At 43.8% G+C, this 26,370-nt stretch overlaps 1 protein-coding gene across 2 annotated transcripts in view; it reads right to left on the bottom strand.

Moving 5' to 3' along the window:
• The window catches only part of Papss2 (3'-phosphoadenosine 5'-phosphosulfate synthase 2), a 71,519-nt gene extending 48,755 nt beyond the window's left edge, over positions 1–22,764 (bottom strand). Inside the window, exon 1 of one of the 2 annotated variants that reach the window (XM_006527064.4) lies at positions 22,558–22,764. In XM_006527064.4, the coding sequence (XP_006527127.1) occupies positions 22,558–22,584 (27 nt within the window). In that variant the 5' untranslated portion in view covers positions 22,585–22,764. The remainder of the gene's footprint in view (positions 1–22,557) is intronic. The other variant, NM_001201470.1, reaches the window with a different exon arrangement.
• Positions 22,765–26,370: the final 3,606 nt, after the last annotated feature.

Raw genomic sequence — 26,370 nt, 5'->3', positions numbered from 1 at the left:
AAATGATGGAAACAGCAAGCACCCAACTGTCAATCAACAAAAAAACCATGGAGATAAACCATGATGACTATGCAATGGAATCCTATACAGCAGTGACAGTAACCAAAGGACACATCTGTTAAGGACAGATCTTACAAATACGTCACTACAATAAGATAGTCACAGATCATATACTGTAAGATTCCATTCATCTTATACCTCATGAACAGCCGAAGCAAATAATCCACAGAGTTCAAACCATGACAGACACACCGAGTATCTGACTGTATTAGACTGTGAACGAGACCTGCCACGGGTACGTGACAAGTACTCCCTTGAGATTCTGGGGCAGTCTTAGGAGGCTTGACTCTAACCTGAAAAATGTGGCTTATCATTGAGGCTACAACCGCAATGCCAGCATGGTCTATCCTACTGTCTAACAACTTAATGGACACATTACATTACTGCTCTCAGACATACAGGCAATAGGAAACTTTTTACAGCCACACTCCTCTAAATCCAGACACAAATCCGGCTCCTCGGGGTGAAGACTAGAGTATTAATGATAGCAACAACAACACACTCAAACAGGATTAACCCAGTACTCTGGCTTCAATCTTCACTGATCACACACAATTAAACAACTGAGCAACTCCAGTTTTTAACATGGTCTTATACACTATGGTTGTAAATAAGCCCAAAATGGTTGTGCAGGCTACAGCTCACCGTTATTCTCCCCCACTGGCACATCATAGACAAAAGCCATTGCAACTGAAGAAGCTTAAAATAGCTGGTAATGACACCCTGGGTTTAAAACTTCTCAAATCCGCGAAGACAAAACATTTTCAACCACAATTCTGCAGGCACGCGGAGCAGCCACTTAACTCTCTATTGCAAATGCACACTGACAGTACACTACTACTCCTAGGCTGGTGGCAGAAGCCTGGTGAGCCAAGACATAGTCGCTGGCACTTACAGTGAGACCATAGTTTCTGAAAGCATCCTTGTAGGCCCATGTGGGGTTAGGTCACATATGAGCAGCTACACACCTTGAAATGTTCAGCCCCATTCTCAGACCCTAACAGGAAAAGCTCAGATAATACCTGGGGGCTTCAAGCTCTCGTTGCTCTCCATCCTGAGTGGAGAGGCTAGACTTCCAGATAGTTCTCCGTCACATGTTCATCTCTACTTCAGAATGTCCCACACTGCTGACAATTTCCTACACCCTTCCTTCCTTCCTTCCTTCCTTCCTTCCTTCCTTCCTTCCTTCCTTCCTTCCTTCCTTCCTTTCTTTCTTTCTTTCTTTCTTTGTTTCTTTCTTCTTTTTCTTTTTTTCTTTTTCTTTCTTTCTTTTTTTTTTTTTTTTTTGGTGTTTGGAGACAGGGTTTCTCTGTGTAGCCCTGGTTGTCCTGGAACTCACTTTGTAGACCAGGCTGGCCTCAAACTCAGAAATCCGCCTGCCTCTGCCTCCCGAGTGCTGGGATTAAAGGCGTGCGCCACCATGCCCAGCTCTACACACTCTTTTTTATGATAGTTCCTGTCATCTACCCACAGGGAAGGACGTAGAGAAACGTCACCGCCCCCACTTCTAAAATCCACACTGTCTACATCTTTACTTGAAGCAGATGGCTTGACACCAGAGGTGGGAGTTTTCTGCACTTTTTCATGCTTGTGTGTGGTGAGCATTTTTTTTTCTTTTTTGAAACATTTTTAAATGTCATATTTCATATTTGTTGTCTAATATGATCTTAAGGACTTAATCCTAAAACTTAAATAATTCCAATGGATTTGAGGTGGGAAATCTTCCCAGAATGAACTTGCTTTGTTTTGTTTTTTTGTTTTTTTTACACCATCATGCTATATAGTACTATCCTTTCTTGAATTCACTGTGTAGCCCAGGTTAGCCTCAAATTTGTTATCATGTTACCTCTTCAGCAGTGCTAGCATAACAGGCGCGTGCGACAAGACTGGAAAACCACTTGTTGCACAGGCACAAGGACCCAAGCTTAGGTCCCCGGCAACTAAGGTGGAGATCAACTGTGGAAGGCATTGGATGCTGAACTCTGGCTTTCACGTGCATGTAAGCCCACATGTCCATACATGAGCAAGTATACAAACTTACTGCACATATGAGTGGTGACTTAGGAGCTGGGGAAACGTCTTAGTTGGTGAAGTCCTTGCTGTGTAAACATGAAGATTCAAGTTTATTTTTTAGCATTCATATAAAAATATTCAGGCATGGTGGCACATGCCTGTCAGGGGATGCTGGGGAGTCAGAGTCAGGAGAATCCTTAGGGCTTGCTGGCCAGCCAGTCTAGCCAAACCAGTGATCTCTAGGTTCAGTGAGAGAGCTGTCTTCCTTCTGGCCTCCACATGTACATGCGCACATGTATACACACACAAACATGAACACACCACACATATGGGCATATGCGTGTGGGTGGGAGAGGCGTTTTCGTTCTTTGAGGAAAAGCTTGTAAGACCAGCTCATTTAGAATCTCTTCAAAATGCTTGTAAGCATCCAAAAACTCAAAAATGTTGACTAGGACTGAGATCACACACAACAGTTCATTTTCACCCTGACGCTTGTCTTTGCCATTACCACCTCTCTCACTGGGAAGCCTTCTGTTGTGGAGATAGAGATCTCATTATATGACCCACGCTAGCCTCAGTCTGGTGATATTCTGTCTGTGCCTCCCAAGTGCTGAGATCAAAGATGTGCACCCACTACGGTGCCTGGTTATTTGGTAGTCTCTTTAATTTCTGTGTAAGCATGCATTCAGGAATTTCAAAGCCATGTCTGGATTTCACAGTGCTCATGAGTACACAAACCAGGCTCTGAGAAATACACAGGTAAATAAGTAGGAAAACATTCACTTCATGGAAGACTCTACTGACTTTGTGTCTCCAGCTAAGTAGTGGTTGTGTCTTGTGCCTGACAATTCTTGCTTGTGTTGTAGGATGGTTAGAATTAACCTCTTCCCTAGCTCAGTTGTGAAGACTATAAAATCCAAACATCAGCATCTCCATCCCAGTTGATATGGGGCAAAATCAGTCCAGCTGAGAGCCAGTAATAGGAATGAACAGAGTCTGACCGCCCACAAGCAATACCTATGCATACTTGCATAGGTATAATACGAAGCAAAGGGAGACATACACAGGAGAGTCTGCAAAGCTGAGTTCTGTTTGAGAGGCTTCAAAGCAGCCATGCTAATCAGGAGGAAGGCACTAGGGAGGTAAGAAGTACCCTGTTTTCTCACCTGGGTGCTGGTTATACAAGCATGCTCGCCTCATGAAGATCTCCTGAGCAGTATACTTTAAGTTTACATATTTTATTCATATATATTACCTTGAAATAAAAAGTCATAAAATATGAGTTATTGGTGCTACAAAAATAGGGCATCTCAAGGTGACCCAGGAGGGACTTAACACCTTCCTAACAAGGGTGCCAATTCATCTTTTAGTAGACCCACCACCGGTACTATTGGCCCACCCCAAACTGTGAAACAGAAACCCACTGTATTCCACTGATGAATGAAAGCCTGTTTCTGCCACAGGCTTCGTTAGCCAGGTGCCCAACCCAAGGCTGAACCTCCACTTTCAGTGTTCAGCTCAAATGGGGTTCAGTGTGACACTGAGTTAGAGAGCAGCCATGAGAGACCCACTCCAGTGAGAAAGAAAAGAACGCCTGCCAATTCCCAAACCTGGGAGTTTCACTAAGCCTCTCTGGGGAGTGCTAAGGTGACATGCTGACAGCTGCAGTTAACTGTACCAAGAAGGGCCGTTCTGACTCATTTGCATTCCTAATCTCAGTTGATCAATAACTTGCCTTTACAATAGTGGGCCAGATAGGAAAATACAGTTTGTGATCACGGTGACCTTTGACCCTAGCTGAGTTAGAGATGCAAGATCCAGGGCTACTAATGTAACCAATGACAAATCAATACATACCCCATACTACTCAGCTAAGAGCCTTAAAGCACAAAGAGTCACTTTTAGCCCTTACGTTTAGTTCTACGTTTCCAGAACTCTCTATGTGAACGTACCTATCATCCACAAATAAGAAATGGAGAAACGACTCTCACAAGCACATTGTGTCCCTCCCTGCACATCTTGTGAATGGAGACTAACGGCTGCTTATTCTGTCTTTCCCAGGTCCAGTGTCAGGCCGAGGTTGTATTTGTGGCTTCTTTCTTGAGATGAGTTAAGTGTTTATGCAGGCATGTGGACCTTATGCTCACGTTGCCTCTAGGGAGACTGGGAATGAAGAACAGGCACGTGTGCAGGTGATCAGAATGTTTGCCAGGCCATGAGCCCCAAAGTCCTGTGTTTCTGATCCATCCGTGAGACTACAGCAAGTTCATAGTAAAAGGGGGAAAAAAAAATCTCAGCTTTCCTGCCTTATCCTCACTAAACTAATTGCTCCCTATCGGCTGAGGGAAAAAAAGAGAATTTACGTCTTCAGTTACCTACCCACTGGAGACCCCATCAGCCTCCAATGAACAATTCTAATCCAGTGCTCTCAGGAACAGCCCTGCTTGCACGAAACGGGCCACACAACAAAACCGAAAGCCGTTTAAGTCTACGAAAGGGACAGGTAGCCAGTCGGGATTGACAGAGGTGGGAAGAAGCTAGATGCTCAGGGGAGGGTAGTCAGCCTGTATTATTATACATGTAAAAACAAAAATTTAAAAGAAAATCCTTCAGCATTCCTGACTGCATACATGATTTTTATCTTGGTCTTTCCGATACCCTTACATTTTACATTATACGTAAACATTTTTTTACATGTGCCGGTTGACTTTCTCTGCATACTTTTCATTTTTCTTGAAGAGTAAATCTACACACACCACATTCTGCTGGAAGTAAAAACACGATTAGTTTCATCCTTATCTTTGGATTTATAAATCTATTTTTTTTTTTGTCTAAAATGTTACTTGACAATAGGTTTCATTTTACATTTTCCTAATCAGAGTGCTTGGAGAGCCTCCAGCATTGGCATAAAATCCCACTGCATCATCTTTAGTCAGTTCACAGCAGCATAGTATACAGTACCATTGTATTTTTGTATCATTGTATCATTGAAGTTTACCGTGTTCCCAACGTTTTGCCATCATATGATGTCAGAGATGTCCTGTGCCTATGTCATCAAACAATGGTAACTGTAGGCAACTAACTTGTGAGATCTCTAGTTTAAAAAAAAAAAAAAACAATAGCAAAAACCGAGTGTGCTAGGATTGCTAGCTTAAAGAACACACACACACACACACACACACACACACACACACACAAATTTAGATTTTGACAGGCTTTGCCAAATCTCTGAAAAGGCTGTGTTGATACAGAGCTCTGCTAGGAGTACATCCAGATGTGCCCCTCATAGCCTCTCCTATAGAACATGCAGACAAACAAAAAACTAAAATAAAGTCAATAAAGATAATTCTGACTATAAGAAAAGAAAAAAAAAGAAAAGAACATGCAGACAAAAGCTTTGACCTTTGCCCACTGAGAAACAAAAACCAAATCTCTTACTTTTAGTGTCATTTCTTATAATAGATAAGGCTGGACATTTTTCATATACTTATTTTCTAAAGCTTTGGTTTTCTTTTCTTTCTTTTTTTAAAAGTACATATGGTTGTTTACTTGCTTTTGAGATGGGATTGTGCAGTGTGGTCCAGGCTCCCCGAAAATGGGCAGTGACCACTGCCCCTCCTTTGAGTCTTCAGTGGGTGTGTGACATCACTCTCTGTTATTTGCATTTTTCCAGCACTTTACGCATTAGTTTGCATACTTTAGGCAGCGTTGACTTATAAGGGCGCTTGATATTTTGGAAAACAGCCTGTGTCTTCTATGAGCTGCATATTACTTCTCAGGGCACCTATCTTTTGATTTTTGTTTTAAAATTTTAATATTTAAAACATCTTTATTTCATTCACCTATTTTTATGAGCGCCAGAGCACAGTTTGTGGGAGTTCGTTCTCCTCATTCAAAATGTCTGTCCCAGGCATAAAACTCACATTGTGAGGCTTGGCAGCAAGAGCCCTTGTGCTGAGTTATATCACACAGACTTCTCTAACAGCTTCACATTAAAAACATGTCCTGACATCTGAGTGTATGCCATAGCCTCTCTAAGACTATAATAGACCCATTTTCTTCCTTCACTTTTGTGTTACTTTTTTTTCTTTTAGTACTTTTTGTTGTTATTTGTGTCTTCTCATATCAAACTTTTTTTTTTTTTTTTTTTTTTTTTGGTTTGTCGAGACAGGGTTTCTCTGTGTAGCCCTGGCTGTCCTGGAACTCACTTTGTAGACCAGGCTGGCCTCAGAAATCTGCCTGCCTCTGCCTTCCGAGTGCTGGGATTAAAGGTGTGCGCCACCACGCCCGGCCTCAAACTTCATTTTTAAATCACTTCTTAAAATGCTTATCTTTATTTACGGGGCTAAGCATATCTTCAAAACAAAGCCATTTTCCCAGCTACATGGATGTTTTTTAACCTTCATCTTTTGGTTGCCACTGACCTATGGACGTAGATATAGCATGGATCAAAGTCCAATCCACATGCATACATACCATATTAACATTATATAATGGGTGCAATTACCCTATAAAGACAGCAGATAATCCTCCAGGGCTAACTTTCTTTTTCTTGTACTTGCTGAAGATTGAACCAAGGCACACAAGAGTGAGAGTCTCTACCACTGAGCTGTCTGTTCAGTCTTCCAGTAAAAGCTCCACAAAGGAACTTCTACTGTACAAAAATGTGGAATTGTATTGCTTATAACAAGGTAGATGACCCGGAGGAGACAGCTTGCCAGGGGAGGCAGTTCACTTCCCAGGGGAGGCTATCAGTTCTGCTTCTTTCTACACAGGGTTGTAAAGGGATTTAGCAAGGAATTGCCTTTCCTTTATAACTGCCCCAGTTCCTGCACACCCAGCCATTTCATCTCTCGCATACGGTCCCAAAGTATCCTGACATCCATTTTACATTCAGAGACTTATATAGGAAAACAAAAGAGAAAGCATAGATTTTTTACATTTCACATACGCTTTTGTTTTTCAAAAGAGTGTAAATTCATTTCAAAATAATAGGAGAGGAAGAAGGTAAAGGGAGCCTGCTGGTCACCCCCACACGCAAGTAATCATCGAGAGCAGACACTCAGCATTGGGAATTGATATGAGGGGCTGGAGAGATGGCACAGTGGTTAGAAACACTTGCTGTTTTTCCAGAGGACATGAGCTCAATGCCCAGCTCCGACCTTGGGTGGCAGATTACAACCTGTGGCTCCAGTTCCAAGCCACGGCACCTCTTCTGGTCTGCATCGTGTCTCTTACACACACACACACACACACACACACACACACACACACACACACATGAAAATACAATAATTGTTATAAACTTGAAATTTCTAATCCGGGTAAGCCTAAAGACCTATACTAAATACCCGATTTTGTTTTTACTTGTGCACTGAGAGTCAACAACCGTTTTGAAGATCACAGCTACAAAAGGGAACGTTAATTTTTACACCTCATAAGAGAAAGTTAACAACCACGATCAGTTAAAGTAATGCCAGGTGCCTGTTAATTTGGTTGAGAAGATATGAGGATTCTAAGTTAATTTTATTCACTGTAAGTAATTTTAGATGACAGGTATTAGGCATAAGTGAGTAATATTTCTGCCCTTGTGGTATTTACATATTTTTTCCCTCAGAAATGCCAGTGTTAAACTAACTTAGAGGAAAGACAGGCTTGTTTTCCAGAAGATTCTTTCAGGGCAGTCATTAGCATTTAAATCTGCCAGATGTGCTAGGAGAATTCTTCTAGATTTATTCCCATCCTGACACCGACGGGTCAATAGGGAGATCCTGCACGTTCCATTATAAGTGGTCCCAGTTACATACTTAAGCTACTTCTAATTGTCACAGCAGAACAGAGAAAATTTTACAGAGAAAGAGTCAAGGACAGCTGATGTAGAAAGGACAACGTCAGTCACAGTAAGGCAGGACAAGAAGAGCTTCGGAATAATCCCAGCCGGGTGTTTAGTTTTACATCTTCTATTAGGAATGTGGTGAATGCAGAGCTGGTGAGTGACCCAGGAGATCTGGGAAGGGAAAAAGAAGAAATTCCGCAGCACAGAAAAGCTATTGGCTATCACCTAGCCAGGCCCTGGCATGTCACAGAACCTCCCTTCTCTATGAGAAATAAAACCAGGCCAGACTGAGGAACCCCCTCATCATCTTGCTTTGCCCCAACAGAGACCAGATGCTCCTGGAGTGGGACCCAGGCTTAGTAGAATTGAGAAACACCGGAACTAATCTCTGTGCTTTCAGCCAGGTCTCAATAAAGTAAGAGACTCAATCAGATAACCAGCTTAGTGAACAGATAGAAGGAAGTGCAAAACCCATCAGGTAGATGGAATTTCTAATCTCAAGTCTACAACACATAACCATGTGCAATTATATTGCCAGATAAACCTTGGCTTCTTTGTACATAAATAATAAATATACTTGACAGAATGAATACAGGCACAGAAAGACATGAAAGGCATCAGGTGACTGACCTGTGCCAGTGTTTGTAACTCTTACCAATTGCAAAGGTAAGAAATAGATGCATAGCATATTGGAAAATCCAAAACAGAAATACTTTAAATACAAACTGTAATCCAGTCGTGAAAGGATGGATGTTTAGCTTTCATTGGAAAATACTGAGCATCACAGGACACAGGCCAAGGGGACTGGATTAAAGGGGTAACCCTAAATTGAGTGCCACCAGCAGCAGCGACACTATGAGGGCGGAGCAAGTCAGTTCCTGTAGGGGAATCATGTGAATGAAGGCTTAAAAAGTGAATGAGGGCCTGGAGAGATGGCCTAGTGGTTAAGAGCACTGGCTGCTCTCCCAGAGGACCCCGTTTTGATTTCCAGCACCCACATGATGGCTCATAGCTATCTGTAACACCAGTCCCAGGGGCTCTAATGCCCTCTTCTGGCCTCTGCCACCATTCATGTGGTACATAGACATGCTCTGCAGTCAATGCATCCATACACGTAAAATAAAGTAATTTTTAAAAAAGTAAATAAAACTCTTTCTCATGTGACCTACCATCAATAGAGCGAATGTTGTTAAAATGTGGTCCCCAGAGGCTGGCCTTGTCAGGAAGTTCTGTGAACCCCTGAAACTATGTATAAAGTATGTGCATGCCCACATGTTGGCATGAATATTTCTCACTCTTTTTTTTTTTGAATCAGGGATCTCTTTGGGAGTTGGGAATGATGGCATATGTGTGTAGTGTAATCTAGTATTTGGAAGGGGAGGGCGCCGAGGCAGGAAAGTCTGATTAGTTTGAAGCTAGGATGGAAGATAATAAGACCTTGCCTCAATGAAATACATAGCAAAGAAATATAAATCTTTGTCAGCCTAGGACCCCCTTCTTAGGAAAAAGTGTTTCTAAGTGCATAGAACACTAAGGATGGCAACAAACAAAAACTGAATTACAATTGTCAAAGCATTTAAGGTATGTCCTAATAATAAATATATTTATCTATCATGAATTGACAAGACCTAGCTGTCTATAGAGAGCTTAGCAACAAACTTTACCCTGTAGTGATAAAGAGCTCAGATACTCTGTAGTATCTGCAACCGTGTGTGTGTGTGTGTGTGTGTGTGTGTGTGTGTGTGTGTGTGTGTGATGTGATGTGATGTGAAAACACCCATGGTTTCTATTGGCAACATGGTTATAAATACTAGTAACACTGTTATAGTTTGCTGTCTCTGCTTGTGATGGGCTAAATTTCCATTATAGGTATAAAATCTGTTGTCCCCTTTTATGTTTGCAACTTTGAACTCTCTGGAGCCTAGTGAGGAACCTCTGACCTGTGTCACGAGCCCTCTTGAAAGGCCCCTAAGACTCAGCCAGAAAACCCTCAGTGCTCAGTAACTTCACCCACTGGGCTCAGATCCTGCAGATGGATACAGTACCTGCAGAAGGCCCAGATAAAACACAGAAAGCAAAGAGCTCTTAGACACAGGACAGCAATGGAAGCCTTGGCGAAGCTCTGCCTCGAAGATTCAAATACATTTATTATTTGAATTAAGATTCAAATGTATTTATAATTCATTTTTGCATACTTTTAGTGTTCTGCATAGTTCCCTTAAAATGTACGATGAAAGTTCATAAATTAGAAGAGAAAAGAAAAGAGAAAGTAAGCCAGAAACATAAAAATGAAGATTAAAGCTCACTAACACAAAACATGAAGTAAGTCGCACCTTCAGTTCTGGGCAGCAGTTGGGCATTCGTCTAAAATCGAAAACCTGAATAGTCACAGAATTCAGGAAAATATGAACCTCTGCATTAAGGCAGAAACTTCTCCTATGGATCTTTATAGAAAGACTGATTTATAAAGTGCATTTGTCAAGTGGTTCGGTGGGCAAAGGTGTTTGCTACCAAGCCTAATGAGTTCAAGTCCCAGGATACACAGAGGAAGGCATGAACTAACTCCCACAAGTTGTCTTCTGACCTCCACCCATGGCAAAGCACTGCACACTCCTCCCCCCAAATTAAATATAAATGTACTTAAAAAGAAAAAAGAATTCCACAGATCTTTGCAAAGGGAATGTTGTAAATGATGAAGCTTAGCAATTTTAGTAAGAAACAGGAAAACGTTTCACAAAAAAATTAAAACAGTATATATTATTAAAACAAAAACAAAAACAAAAACAAAAACCAATAGCAAAATAGCAAGCCATTCAGCACACTGGTGAAACACAGGTCAGCTCTCAGCTCTCCAAATGCAGATGCCTCTAGCTGAGAGCTAATGGCCTGTGGGTCTCACATCAGAACTGAACCCAGAACACCCCAAGAGCCCACAGCAGGAAATGGCAAACTTTTCTTAAGGGCTCCAAAAGCATACACCAGCTTTGTAGAGATCAGGAATTCTGTGACAAACTGTTGGGAGACTAGCTGTGGTTATTGTCACGTGAGCATCCCGTGCTCTGATGAGGTTTATTTATGGGCTCTGAAATGTGAATTTCTTACATGTTTCATATACCATGAATTGTGTAGGAAATCCCCCCTTTTCAACTTTCCCTTACACCTTCTCTTACTTAGGTTACTGAAAGAAGCAAGGGACTGGATTTGATCGTTATAAAAATATGTGTAACTGGGGGAGTCGAATCAATCACGTGTTTATAACAATTTGTAAACCTAGGCCTTCCAAGAAAATGAGGGCATTTCATGGTCCAGTTCACAATGAACTTGTAGAACCCTTCCTTCTGAATGTTGTTCAGATTAGCTGTAGCTTCTCTCTCTGCTCTGAGAGGAAGTGAAGGCTTGGCGTTTCGTCCATGATCTATTGGGTGACGATTTGCTTCATCTTTTTATATGTCAGTGTCCTCATCTGTGACGGGAGACGCTCACAGTGAGCTCTTTACTGTTGCTGGGACAGTTAGTAAATTGCATGAATATAGCCTAGGCAAGTGTGAAGAAATGAGGAATCACAAACACCCAGAGGGACCCTGCTCTAACTCAAGGGGACAGTTACACTGTCACATACAGTGCACACATCAAATTGTGCTTCCTGACACACTTGGAGTTTAATAGGGATCCTGGTTGTCCCCCCAGCTCACCCTGCTGGTGTCCCACTGTAGGCTGTGCTGGGTTACCTCTGTATATTTTCTTAAGGTTTTTGGTTTGGTTTGATTTTTCAATCAGGTCTGAGAATCAGGCTGTGTATATGACATGGGCTCCTTGAACCACGCCAGATTAAAATTCTCTGCGGAGCCAGGGAAATGCCAGTGTAACCTCTCGCACATCCCAGAACAGGCTCAGAGCTTGTTGGCCCCTGGAATCTTGTAACTCATGAATGCTCAACTGTGAAGCACTTACATAATGAACAAGGCCAGGTCTAGAGTTTCATGTAAGTTGCAGTAGTTATTTCTAAGGACACTTTCTCTTGAGTATGAGCATTCATTCACAAGAACAATAAGGCCTTGTACTACTAAGGTGCAATGTTGGGTTTGAGTCAAGGACTACTGTTACTAAACCTAGCCACAGGGCCTTATCCACACTAATATTGATTGCCTATTAATAACATTTGCTAAAATCCACATCTTCTAAGGTTTCTACAACTTGCTAAATAGCCCTCAAGGAAAATAATTTTCAGTGTGACTCCATCTTTTAAATTTCTTCACATCACTAATCTGCAGCTACAAACGTGTGTTTTAATAGCCAAATCGTCTCCTTTCTCACAGTTATATCTTTTATATCTATCCTATTAACTGGGAGTGGGTGGGCTGGTTGAAAACAGGGCAAATGAGCTGCGAAGCCAACTCCTTCACAGAGTACCTGGAGGAAGAGCTGGGCAATTTCTTGAAAGGTCCTGTATAAATCTATTCCCTTTTTCTATTTACTGAACCCCATGAGAGTTACAGTGTACCCTTCTGAATCCTCAGGGAGTTTATGTGCTCAAGGAGAATTAATCATACCAGGGATGTTCACAACACTTTATTTCAACACCGAGGAAAGTATGTAAGAATACATACAGTTGTGTGTGTGTCTGTGTGTCTCTCTCTGTGTGTCTGTGTGTGTGTCTGTGTGTGTGTCTGTGTGTGTCCATGTATGTGCATGTGCGTGTGTGCATGTGTGTGTGTGCGTTTGTGTGTGTGTTTGTCTGCGTGTCTCTCTCTCTGTATGTGCATGTGTGTGTGTGTCTCTGTGTGTCCATGTATGTGCATGTGTGTGTGTGTGCATGTGTGTGTGTCTGTGTGTTTCTCTGTGTGTATGTGCATGTGTGTCTTGGTGTGTGTGTGTGTGTCTTTGTGTGTGTGTGTGTGGCCACATTTCCACTGTGAAGTCATGGGAAGAGAGAGCCGCTGGTTACTCAGTGATCATTCTCCTTTTAGTTTAAATAGTGCAGCTCTTCCCAAGTGACAACTCCACTTTTCCTCCATGCAATAGACCCAGCCATTGTCCTCCTGTACAACAAACATGGACTCTGTGCTCTTTCACAGCAGGCTTCTAGGAATGGGAAAATGCTAGAAGAAAATGGATCTCTGCCTCCCCAATTTTTCTTCCAAACATGACATGAGAGGCCTTTTATAAACCCCTGGGTTCTACTCACTCTTTATTGATTTACAATGAAATGGAAAGAGATCTGGTGGCTCACATGCTTAAGCCTCACATTCTAGTTGGGTCAATTTCTTTGAAAAAAAAAATCAAAAAAATCTATTGGTGATCTAGTTTCTAGTTTTCTTTTACCGTATACAAATTACGCTTACAACTTGGGTCACATATTGCCAGCTCCCATGGAAACAAACCAGTCTGTGTAAATTCACTAACACTGGCAAGGTAGCTAGGCTAAGCCATACAAACTACTGCCCACGTGAGGAAAATATATTCACTGCTGTCATCCTGCGGAAGGATGTGTCTGATAGTGGGAACAGAATCTAACCACTCACTTATGCCACTTACTCTTTAAAAAAAAAAGTGCTGAGGAATGCCTCTAATTTGAATTCATTATTATTGTCTTGAGATATTACAGATAGACGGCTGCCAAAATATTGTACAAATGAGGTGGTAATATATCAGGAGTTACCTGAGCCAACTGGGTTTGCCACTTGGCAATAAGCCTTGCTCCCTCTGTGAAATCAACAGCTTAACTGTGGAGAGCTAGCAAGCTCTCTGCTGCTTCTGTGAGTGCCTCTCTAAAGACTCACCTCAGCTGAGTAAGCTCCCTGCAGACTGTTGTGCACACACTCCGTGATGACCTGGGAAGGACTTAATGGGCTCCTGTGTAGGATGACCCAGAATTGGGGCCAGGTGAGGGTTTGACTTATCTGGGTTTTATTTGCCTGGCTCATTTAAACCAAGGGGTGAATATGATTTTTTTTCCTTATTTTTTTTTTTTTTTTTGAGTAACTGCTCAAAACACTGTGGTAATAGGGACCCAATGGGCTGAGAGCTGTAATTAGTGAAGTAAATGAGGGGGAAAATGTTCTCTGGGGACTCGGTGAGCTAAGCAGATTTACCCTGGGGCCTTGTGACCACTGAAATCAACTTCCTGACGCTTCTCCATCTTGAGAAACACCACCGTCGGATGGATTAACAGATAAAGAGGGAACGGAGGCTTTCGTGGGTAACTGAACACGGTCCAGCTTTTGCCCAGTATGAGTTGATCTGCACTGCCCATGAGGCAATTCTCTGGCACCCTCTGCCCTCACCCCCTTCTTCCCTCTCTGACAGGATCCCTGTATCCCAGGCTGACCTCACCTGGTAGCTGAGGGTTGACCTTGAACTTGCCTGCCCCGCATCACCTTAGAGCTGTGATTGCAAGCGTCTAAGCACCAAACCCAGTTTATGCAGCATCCACTAGGGTCTAACCCGGGGCTTGCAAATGCTTGGTAAACACTCCAGCAACTGAATTTCACCACTAGCTCTAATATCTCTCTTTTGGTTAATAAATAAAGTAAAAGCCATTTATTGCTTGAGAGGGTTTAATTGGCTAGAATACTTCGGAATTGCCAAATGACACCTTTCAAATACCGCTCTTTGGTAAGTATTTCTATCTGCAGAATATTAGACTACAGTGCTAACCTTGAGATGAGAGTGTGCTGTGACTCACTCACTGATTAACTAGGAGGGAATATTTATCTTATTTATGGAAAACATTTCTTGGTGACTAGAAGTCAAGACAAAGTAGCAGGGGAAAGGTAGGGCCTTTTCCAAAGGACATATGATAAGAGACAAGTGCAAGGTATATGCTGTGTCATCAGCATACAGTTTAACAGTGGTGTTGCCAAGTTACCAACCAGGAGGCTGGCTCCTGGGCTGAACAAAACTTTCAGTTGCTATGCATCAACTCTGTTGTAATACATACAAGGCATTAGAGAGGTAGGCTCTTCATTTTCTGCAATGTTACTGTTCTTTGAAAGCACACGCACACACACACACACACACACACACACACACACACTTTTAGAGTATAGATAACTTAAGTTTGTTTTTTTTTTTTTAGAAGGACAGCCTAACAGATTAGCAAGACTCTCACTCAAAAAGTGAGAAAAGACAGTTGGTGAGATCAACCAATAGGAGAGTTTCTGTTTTCTTAGCCTGCACGAAGCACTGGATTCAATCCTCAGTATCACATGTGTAAGAGTTTACTTCGTAGGAAAAAGGGTTAAGTATATAAGGAGAGTCAGTTGGAAATTTTATTGCTTTTGGTTCAAGGCCACAGCAAGACTTATGGGACAGAAGGCTTAACAACATAAAGGTTGTAGGTGGGTAGGGTACAGGCGCATCATTTAGAAAAAACTAAATGCTGGGTTTAAACTAGACTTAGACCATTTGAATGGACTAAAATCTATAAGTAAGGAAGACAGGGCTTCAGTAGATGCAACTGTGGCAAACAGGGTTCCTGGCTTTCATTCAGTTCGTGTTTGCATAGCCGACAGACAAATATATAAATGAGAACCTTGACAGGAACTTCAAAGTGACAGCAAAAAGACCTTGGGAGGTGAGGAGGGGCCACATACCCAGCAAGGAATCTCCAACAAGGAACGTAAAAGCCTGTTCAGGATTTTAAATGCTAGGTAAAATATGAAAATGAAGGAAACCACCAATGTCTTTTTCTCTTTATAAAAAAAATTTTTTTTGATTTGACATGCATGTGTCATGTGAGCATGGTTGTCCACGGAGCAGAAGAAAGCACTGCGTATTATCATGGAGCTGGAGGGAGCCACTTGATATGGGTGCTGGAAACTGAACTTGGGTCCTCTTAAAAAGAGGCGCATACTCCTAGCTTGGCCTCTTCCCCTCCAGCCCCATCACTAAGGCTGTAAGTTGCTAGTCCTTTTGGAAACTGGGAAGGTATAAATTGTCCATATATTGACCGTGATTGAAGCAGAGTGTAAATAAGGCGGGGGTGATGGTGGTGGTGGTGGTGGTGGTGGTGGTGGTGTGTGTGTGTGTGTGTGTGTGCAAAATCATGTTTAAAATCAGTAAGTCTGGAAATAATTAAAAAAGAATCTACTAGATCCAGGTTAAAGAAAGTAATTGTCATGTTACTATGCTCAATGTAGTTGCTTAGTTGACAAAAACATTTTGGTTTTTTTTTTGAGACAGGGTTTTTCTATGTAGATCTGGCTAGGCTGGAGCTCACAGAGATCTGCCTCCCGAGTGCTGGGATTGAAAGTGCCAAATTTTAATAATGAAATATGTAAAGCAGATCTATTAACTAGTTAGTTAAAGCTAATGTTAATCCAGCATAGAAATGAACCTTATGCACAGAGCAGAGTTTTACAGAGTACATTGAGATAATTGTTTTAGGAACATTTTACAGCAGACCACAGGCTTATATATTTTTATTACCAACATTAATATTTGTACTAGACAGATTGAGTTTGCTATGTTTAAACTGTAGTCACTTTCACAATACTGACCATTGTTCAGCAAGTAAATTCACAAGCGCAGGAAAAGTTGCCACAGCGAAACAAAGCATACTTCTCCCACCAGGTACCGTCAGGGAGATGAAGAGAGAGAGAGAAGAAACTTTTATATTGGCTACCTATTTATCCTACCTTGGGGGAAAATAATTATTACAAAGCAGGGACATCAAAGAAGAACCGATTTGTCACTAATCCTATGCCTGTGACAAACCAGTCTGCCTTCTGGGAAGGTTTTGTTTAATCTTTATTAGGAGGGAGACAAGAGGAGCTTAGAGGCCAGGGTGAACCAGGGAAGGGGTGTAGTTGGGATGCTCTCCATCAAGCTACGGGATGAGGGGCAAGGGAGTTGTGTTTATGATCTCAGAGGGAAGAGTCCTAGGTGAACCCCAGCATTTCCAGGACGCCTCAAAGTCCCAGCAAGGCCACAGTGGAGCAGGAACTGCCACCCACACTCCTGAGCACAGTGTGGAAAGGTCAAGGAACTTATCCAGCTCCACCTGTTTTCCCCAGAGTCCCAGGGCTACACTAGAACAATGCAATCACGTTACAGGGTCAGGGAGGAGCATTGTTGAACCTGTAGGGACCACTCTCTGATGACAGCCAGAGGGTACATGGGGAAAGCGCAGCTGTAAGGATTAAGGCCATGTGAACAGCCCCCCCCCCATCATTGTAGAGGAAAGAGAATTTAATTTCCTATTTCTGATGACTCATCTGATTCAAGTTCTCTTGTTCATGGACTATGCCCCCTTTAAAAATGACTCAGGGCTGCTGGGGAGATGGCTCATTGGTTAAGAGCACAATGCGGCTCTTACTGAGGGGTTTGCTTCCCAACACTTACAGTGTGCAGCTCACAACTGCCTGTAACACCAGTTCCAGGGCCTCTGACACCCTCCTCTGCACTGCACATACGTGTGGCATATATTCACACAGAAACAACACATATACACAGAAATAAAAATGCAACATTTTGTTTGTTTCTTTTAAGACGGACAGGCATGGTAAGATACAGGTAGGACTTGGCATGTTAGTGCTAATAGGAATTGAGAAAAGACAAGGGGCCCATGTCTCCTGCAGTGATGTCTTGGCCTTCCCTGATAATCACTTAAAATGTTTGATATGGAAAGAAAATACCAGGCTGAAATCTAGAACAAAGTGGGACCTCAAAGAGCAAGTGGGGGGGGGCACATTTATCCTTATGGGGCATGTGTGCCGACAGGAATATATTTGAACTGATTGCAGCAGCCTCATTAGTAGAAGGGAAATCAAAGCATAGGGCACACACAAGACCCTTTTTCTCTTGGTACCCAGGCCTTCTAGTAGCTATGTCCTGAAAACTAAGGTGGGCCAGAGCAAGCCCACCTTCTAGCCCTCTGAGGACAGTAACTGTGGTGTATGAAGGTGAGTTAGGGTGGATGGAACTGTTTTAAACAGTGTATCCACAAGGAGGGTCTTAGGTTTAAACTCAAATTCATACCACTTGGGTGGTATTTAAAAAAAAATAAAAACCAATGAGGTTATGGCTTAATGAGGCCAGACGAGGAGTGCAACCAGACCCAAAAGTGAGTCCTTCCTGAAAAAGGCCACTCAGTCGCAACATAGCTGTAACTATTTCTTAGGAGGCAGTAATGAGAAATCCCTGATCAAAAATAAGCAAACACACATATAAGAACAAAAAGTGTCAAGTATGGAATCTATTAAAACCACACGTTTTTGAGTTCTTGTAATTCTGAATTCAGTCATTCATTTTACACGTCTTAGGCACTTGCTCTGTGCTGGGCAGTGTTGCATGTGCTGAGCACATATGCTGTCGCGGTGTCACAGTAAAAGTCTGCTGACCTGCCATCGGATTGGAGCTTAATTTTCCTTTATTTTCTGAGTTCTCCCAAGATTTCCAAACACAAAGCCTAATGAATACCCATCACCATTTAGTGGCAGATTTTGAAATAAACAGAAGTCTCTTAGGACTAAAGTTGATATTGCTGGTTCCTTCCTCTGAATCTTATTCCCGGAAGGTTCCCTGGCTGAGCTAAGCCTAATCACTCCTGAAGAAAACCATAGAGCCATGCATATTAGCAGGAAGGTGATGAAAGACAAAGCTGGTTCGTACTTAAGGATGTTACCTGAAGGGTAAATATCTCTACCTTTGTGAAGGCCTGTTACTGGGGATCATAGCATGAACTGGAAAACATTGATTTTTAAGGTTCATCTGGAAAGAGTCAAAGGCATAGGAAGGGTGGAGGAAAGTTAGACCAATATTTGGTTACTCAGGGACAGCCTGCGTTCACCACAGTGCTAGCAGAAATATCAGCACTACACCATTCAGGATACTGAAGTGTGTTTGTACTAATTATTAACCCATATCTTCTACTCATGCTTTCCTGGTGAATATTCAAACTGTCGCTTCCACAATTCTGTGTTTGTTTTCTCTTATTAAACATTCTGTCAATTGCCATTTACTCCACACACCCCCACCCCCCGGGAACCCATGCTTTCTTCTTACTTATGCCAAACACAACAGTACGGTGTAATCATAATAAAAATCAGAGTCAACCACGGAGGTGGCTTGAGCCTGTAATTCCAGTATTCAGGAAGCAGAGGCAAGAAGACTGTGAGCTTGAGACCAGCCTGGACTACACAATAAGAGGGAGTCTCAAATGTTAACGATGATTAAGTCACGCTTATCCCATTTTACACATGAGAAGACAGTAAGCGAGAAGGATACTTCCTGAGGCAGGTGCAGAAGAGCGTGAGAATTCGTTTTACCTGCTCAATGGACCTGAAGTTAAATTGTGCTCGACCAGCACTTCCTTTCACCTGGATGAGGTTCAGTTACTTTCCAAGGTGAAAGGTGCGGTGGGCTAAGAGAGGGAAGCCCTGCATTTGAGTGCACAGCTCTAGCATGGGCTGGCTTTCCCCCACCATTAGAGATGCTACATCCACTAATTCATGTCTTGACTTAGGCAGTGGTTTAAAAGACAACTTCTTCCAAGAAAGTGAAGTACCACTGGGCAGAATTTTTGGACTAATGAAAATGTAGAACATTGCTGTAGCCACAGGGAGCCTTCGGAGCTTCAGGACCCCTCCCACGCATCCCCAACACCGACTTACTTCATCCTTCAGAAATGATTGATCTATCTCAGTCATAGCTTTTAAGTTGGGCTGTCTCCAGAACACCAGGACATAATCTGTGGGTCTTCAAAATGCTAACCCAGGAAATAGCGCAGGGAAAGAAGCCCTGACTTGGCCTTCCCTTCTTTGCTGGCCTCTCAGACAGCCTGCCTTTCTTTTTCTAGGTATCTGTGTATACAGGGGATGAGGCTGCAGGTGAGCCAGGACGAGAGTGAAGTCAGGGGTTGAAGAGAGATGTGACCAGCAGCTGTTTCTTTGGTCTCCATGGCAAAGATGGCTAACAGAAGTGTGTGCTACCTCTCTCTATTAAAAGAACGTTCTTTCCCCCGCTAGAGCTGATGAATCATTCTGGTGCAGTCTTTCATTTAGACTTTATGATTTACTGGTCCTAGAATGGTGTGATGTGAAAGGCTGTATTCACCCAGTCAATAGGCAAAACCTTGAGAGAGAGAGAAAAAAATTGTTGTTGACAACAATTTGTTAAGTCACTATTTGGGTCGTCAGCCCCTGTCTTCTAGCCTGGGTTTCACACTCACCACCACTGGGCACAGAAGGGGGCCCACAGCATCTGAAGCAGTGACTGCTAGGTGAGTTAACCAGGCAGAGAGCAGCATAGCAACATAGCAACAGTCAGTCTCTTCAAGCCTGTGAAGAAAGCCCTTACCTAGGCTGCCTTCTGAGATGGGCAAGACTCACTTTCTTTTTTTAATTAGATATTTTCTTTATTTACATTTAAAATGTTATCCCTTTTCTGGTTTCCCCCCTGAAAACCCCCTATCCTATCTCCCCTCCCCGTGCTCACTAACCAACCCACTCCTGCTTCCTGGTTCTGGCATTCCCCTACATTGGGGCATTGAGCCTTCACAGGACCAAGGGCCTCTCCTCCCATTGATGACTGACTAGGCCATCCTCTGCTACATATGCAGCTGGAGCCATAGGTCCCTCCATGTTTACTCTTTGGCTAGTGGTTTAGTCTCTGGGAGCTCTGGGGTGTGTGTGTGTGTGTGTGTGTGTGTGTGTGTGTGTGTGTGTGTGTACAGGTTGGTTAAGACACACTTCTTAAGTAACTGATGAGTCCAGAGGCCACATGTGTGGTGAGGTGTGCTCTGTTCTGTAAGTGTCAAAGCCCAGTTTGAGTTAGTACTGACAGTCTGAGAGATGTTGCATGCATCCAAAGCCACTCTGTTAGAGAACTAACAGCCAGTCCTTAGCCCTTTGGGAGCTTGGGATGGTTGTTGGAAAATAATTTTTAGGCTAAGGAAATGTTTGGAAGTTCTGCTTTCGGTTAGCTTTGTAGGGTATTAGTTGATCACTGCCCCAGAAAAAGAAGGAAGGGGGAGGGGGAGGAGAAAGGAGAAAGAAGAAGAGGAGGAAGAAGAGGAGGAAGAGGAAGAGGAGGAAGAAGAGGAGGAGGAAGGCAACAACAACAATAACAGAAAAAAAATTAAAAATTTCCAAGTGTGTAAACACAAAATCCAAACTCTGGTGATCATACTCCTCACTGGTGTTGGTGCAGCCTCCCAGTAGGGACCTTTAAGACCCTGCCCTCAGCCCTGTACTTCTGCTGGCCCTTTCTAACTGGAGGCAGGAGAAGGAGAGAGACTCCACTTGATGACTGATAATTCACGGAACTGGAAGTTCTTGATGCAAGTGAGGAGGTGGGACTAAAATTAAAAGATGATGTTCCAGCAGGAAACAGCACTCACAGAACTTGATCATAAGGAATCGGAATGCAGGTGATAGTCCATAAAACTCACCAGACACCACTGAGATTCCCTCTACTTTGAAATCACCCTGTCAGCGGCAGCTAGATTCCAACTGCTGTCCCACCCCATAGTGATGCCACCTTCTTCCTGGACTCTCCCGCTGGTCCAGTGTGATGCTCCCACCAAAGACGCAGATGACCCATATTTTCCGATCGTCACATCTCCAGTTCCCTGCATGACTCCCCCGCTTTCCCTCGCTTTCGGCTTCTTCTTCATCCCTCACCAACATGATATGCTTGAAAGTACACTAATGAGTAGCATATAGGAATAATAACCATTTATAGAACACCTACTATGTTCCAAGTCGATGTTTAATTATTTGAGAGGACTGCCCATTTACTCACCCCCCACAATCCTTTGAGGCATGCACTGTGGTGGTTAGAGGCCAGTGTTCTGTAGCCGGTTAGCTGGGTGGGATTTTAATTATGGCTTGTAGACCACATCTGAGGGGACCCAAATGTTCTCTGAAAGGCTCCTCCTGACTCAGTGTCTATGATTATTACTCATTTTCTGCCACTTTTCTTGGAATATAGTGGGCATTTTTAAGAATATAAATTTTGTAAGAGCCAGGGTTGTTATGAGGAAAGATACTTTAATATACCCTCATCTTTCCCATTAAAAGGAGATTGCCTCTTTAAACTCTCCACTTATTAAGTGATGCCACTCCCTCCCACCCCCCACCGCCCCTTCACCCTCACCCCATGCCAATAGGGAGAGAACCAAGCTACAGGTCAAAATCTACCGGTATGGGAATGAAATTTCCTTGCAGTTCTATGAAAATCATTAAAGTCCACTCCAAGAAAGGTCCCAAGGTTTGAAGAACCCCGGTGGCTGTCGCTGACGTGTGGCCAGCGACAGAAACACCACTGGCAGAAGCAGTCAGCTCAGCCCACCACCCACTCTGTGCGCGCGGAGGTTCTGGGACAGGGCGGGCAGTGGGAAGGAAGACTGGAGGGAGAAGGGACTTTCCTATCGGGTCCTTCGCAAACTCGAGAAGGCTCAGGCGGGCAGGACCCCTAAGGATCGGAGGTTCCCAGTGGCACCGTACAGCGAGAGGCTCTCCGAGGGTGGCCCAGAGACGGGGACGCAGACTTAGTTCCACGTCCCTGCAGGTCCCGGGACACCCGTGTCTTCCCTCTCGGCTCCGAGTCCCGCGCGGGAGCCTCCCGGGGAGGGCGGGACCCAGTGCGGGTCGGCAGGGAGGGAGGGTAGGAGGGGAGGACCAGGCGGGTGGCTGGCAGCCTACCGTCTTCTGCTTCTTGACCCCCGACATGCTGCGGTTGTGACAGAGCCCGGGTCCAGGGCGCAGAGACGTGGATGGCGGCGGTGGCTGCCGGGCTCCAGGGAAGGAGGTATAAAAAGGCTCCTCAGACACGTCGCACTTCCCTTGACCGGCCCCCTTCTCCTACTCCTCCTCCCGCCGCGCTCCTCTCCGCCCCGTCGGCTCCGCCAGCAGCGCCCAGCCCCGGGGACCCGGCAGCCGCCAGGGCGGGGTTCCCCGCCGGCGCTCCGCCAGCTCAGGTCCAGGACGAGCCTGACTGACACACGTTCTGCCCTCGGCCGCAGGAGCACCCCTTATCTCTCACCACATTTCACATCCGACAAGAATCTCTCGGACCCTAGAGTGTACCGAGTTAAGGGAGAGCGCATTTGAGACCATCGGGCTTGCTGATGTGGACCTCAGAGCACCAGAGCCCAGGCTGTACTTGAACCTTTAGGGATATTTACTCTGCATCCCAGCGAACCCTGCTTTATTCCTCGCGTGCTACCATCGTGGTCTGGCTTCAGGCATCAAGTTTTTTGTTGTTGTTGTTTTGTTTTGTTTTCTCTCTCTCATTTGGCAAATGAGGCCATCGAGATATTTGGGGCTTCACCAGATTATATTCCAAGTGAGGGGGATTCAAACCTGGCTTGTTAGTGCAAACTGTAACACCAACCCTCAACATCATTACAGCAAGAAGGAGGAAAACCTTAAGTTTTTCAATTAACTGTCCCAAGCACCTGACATTGTGGTCGTGGTCCTTTCCGGCCCACAAATAACATCACAGGCGGATCAGAGGACATGCCACCAAAAAGTCAAGTTGGCTGGGCCAGACCCAGAGGATGGGCAATGGGAGAGCGGAAAGCGTTGCCATTTATCTCAAACATTTCTCTACAGCAGCACTTCTGCCATTGGGGTGGGCCCAGAGGAGGAAACCATACCAGTTAAAGAGGATTATGGCTTTTAGGTTTTATAGGATGCCACTCTCTGGAAAGACCCAGGTATCAGGGATGAGTAAGCCAGGGAGAGAAGCTTTGTCGGCCAGCACCTTTGGGAGCAGTCACTGGTTTTCCTGTACCCTGTCTTCCTGTCTGAGGACAAAATGGACCTGTAGAGCAGTGCCCTCAAAGGACCCGAGAAGACCTTAAAGGTCTGCTTCTTCAGCCACCCCCTCCCCCCCTTCTGTGAAAGCGCCGGAGAAGTTTAGGCATGGGATGAATCTTCCACACCGAATTTACTTCTAAAAGACGCTCAATTTTCTTTACATCTGAAGAGTAACTTACTAATGTCCCTTCTGCATGGGAAGATGGCAAAGTGAAGTAAACCAGGAACCAAACTTTTTGTTTTTGTTTTTTTGTTTTTCGAGGAACTAAACGTTTAAGGACAGCCTGATCACAGAGATGATCGTGTTTCTCACAGCTCCCGTGCTAACGTCTCCCCAAGACTGTGTTCATTAGCATGAACCATGCGGTACTGATTTACAATCCTCCATGCCACCCATAACATTCACATGAGGGCCCAACTTTGCCCACTTTCTTCTCCTTCTAGAAGTTGGTGAGGCTTGAGTAAACCTAAAAAGGTTGAGCTTTTCATTGTTTAGAGAAGTTGGAATCAGCCAACTTATTGAAACCATCAGGGGAAACCCAGCGTCGGTGAGTGTTTATGTCACAGGTTCCCCAACATATTTTAGGAGTGCTCAACACATTTTAATCAAGGACCTAGCAAGGAGGTACCACCCATGCATGGTCAGGACTAAGGAATTCAACTGCCTTGCCCCCTAGTGGTTGTAATTCGTAAGTGTTTGAAGAAAAAAAAAAACTGAATTGTTGAAACTCCTTACATATGTAGCATTCCATTCATTGAGAAGTCCTGCCCTGTAGTTTCTGAACAGGCTTCCCAGATACAGGCAACGGCAAGGCGAGAAATAGATCCTCTTTAATCTGGTCATTTCAACTACTGCATGTTTGGAACCAGGAAAAAAAAAAAAGATAAAGGCATGCCTTAATTGTTTTACTTTGACTTAAAGCATATACGTGTCCAAAATATTTTGATGCAGGGCTATGGGCTTCTATCATGGTATGGGGTCTTCTGATGGGAATTTACAGACCAACCCCCATTAGATATGTATAATAATTTCCGGCTTGGAGTCTTGTAAACTGGAGCTTATAATTAAGAGCATTTGGACCCGGAAAGGTGAATCTGCACCTAAGAGTGCTTGCTGCTGTTCAAGAAGGGTGGCCTTTAGTTCCCAGTGCCCATGTCAGGTGATCTCCTGTGACTCCAGCTCCAGGGAATCCATGACCTCCTCCCATCTCATGGGGCAGTGTCCCCACGTCACTCCATATGTAAGTAAGCTAATACAAATAAAAGATAGTTTTAAAAATTAAAAACATTTAAAAATCGGCCTAAGAGGCAGCAACCACCTTTTGTCCTTCAAAAGATAGCAGTGTACCTTCATGCTCTAAAAGATAGTTTTAAAAATTAAAAACATTTAAAAATCGGCCTAAGAGGCAGCAACCACCTTGTGTCCTTCAAGAGATAGCAGTGTACCTTCATGCTCTATCTGTCTGTTGTCTGACTTACAGCTAATTCTGCAGAAGCACAAAGGACAGTGGGAACTGGTTGTCAAAGTTTCCTTGAGGAGGATTAAGCACGACCTGGAACTTTAAGATCTCGTAGAGCTTTACGAGTTCTCTCTTCTCCGAAGTGGGTGGTATGAAATGTTTGAAAATTAAAGGCAGAGAGACGCGCGCGTGAAATCATATGGTATGTTCAGCAGATCACCAAGATCGCTGCTGCTGATTTTAGAAGACAGGACAGGAGAAGAGAGAAGGCTGGGCGGGAGCACATGCTGTTCTAATCAGACAGCAACATGAATGTGTGTGTGTGTGTGTGTGTTTTCTCTTCATGCTCATCGGAGTGTGTTAGCTGTGTGGCTGGTCTTCACTGGAATGGTGGGATGGTTGCCAGGTCTGGGGATCAGAATTAACTATCCTAAGGTATCCAAAGTCTAGTGAGTGAAGGAAATGTGTGTGTGTGTGTGTGTATCTCCAAGGAAATATTTTTTCTTCCTCTCATGATATGTACATATGGTGTATATACATGTTTGCATGTGTGCACACATGCACATGGAGGCTCAAGTTGATGTGAAGGGTCCTCCACAATTGTTCGTTTATATTATTCTTTATATTAGGTTTTCTCTTTTTTTTTATTACGTATTTTCCTCAATTACATTTCCAATGCTATCCCAAAAGTCCCCCACACCCTCCCACCCCCACGCCCCTACCCACCCATTCCCATTTTTTGGCCCTGGTGTTCCCCTGTACTGGGGCATATAAAGTTTGCCTGTCCAATGGGCCTCTCTTTCCAGTGATGGCTGACTAGGCCATCTTTTGATACATATGCAGCTAGAGACAAGAGCTCCTGGGTACTGGTTAGTTCATAATGTTGCACCTACAGGGTTGCAGATCTCTTTAGCTCCTTAGATACTTTCTCTAGCTCCTCCATTGGGGGCCCTATGATCCATCCAATAGTTGACTGTGAGCATCCACTTCTGTGTTTGCTAGGCTCCGGCCTAGTCTCACAAGAGAAAGCTATATCACGGTCCTTGCATCAAACACTTGCTAGTGTATGCAATGGTGTCATTGTTTGGAGGCTAATTATGGGATGGATCCCTGGATATGGCAGTCTCTAGATGGTCCATCCTTTTGTCTCAGCTCCAAACTTTGTCTCTGTAACTCCTTCCATGGGTGATTGTTTCCAATTCTAAGAAGGGGCAAAGTGTCCACACTTTGGTCT

This window comes from Mus musculus, chromosome 19, assembly GCF_000001635.26.
Source record: "Mus musculus strain C57BL/6J chromosome 19, GRCm38.p6 C57BL/6J".
Taxonomy (NCBI): Eukaryota; Metazoa; Chordata; class Mammalia; order Rodentia; family Muridae; genus Mus; species Mus musculus.
This window is presented reverse-complemented; position numbering and strand designations above follow the sequence as displayed.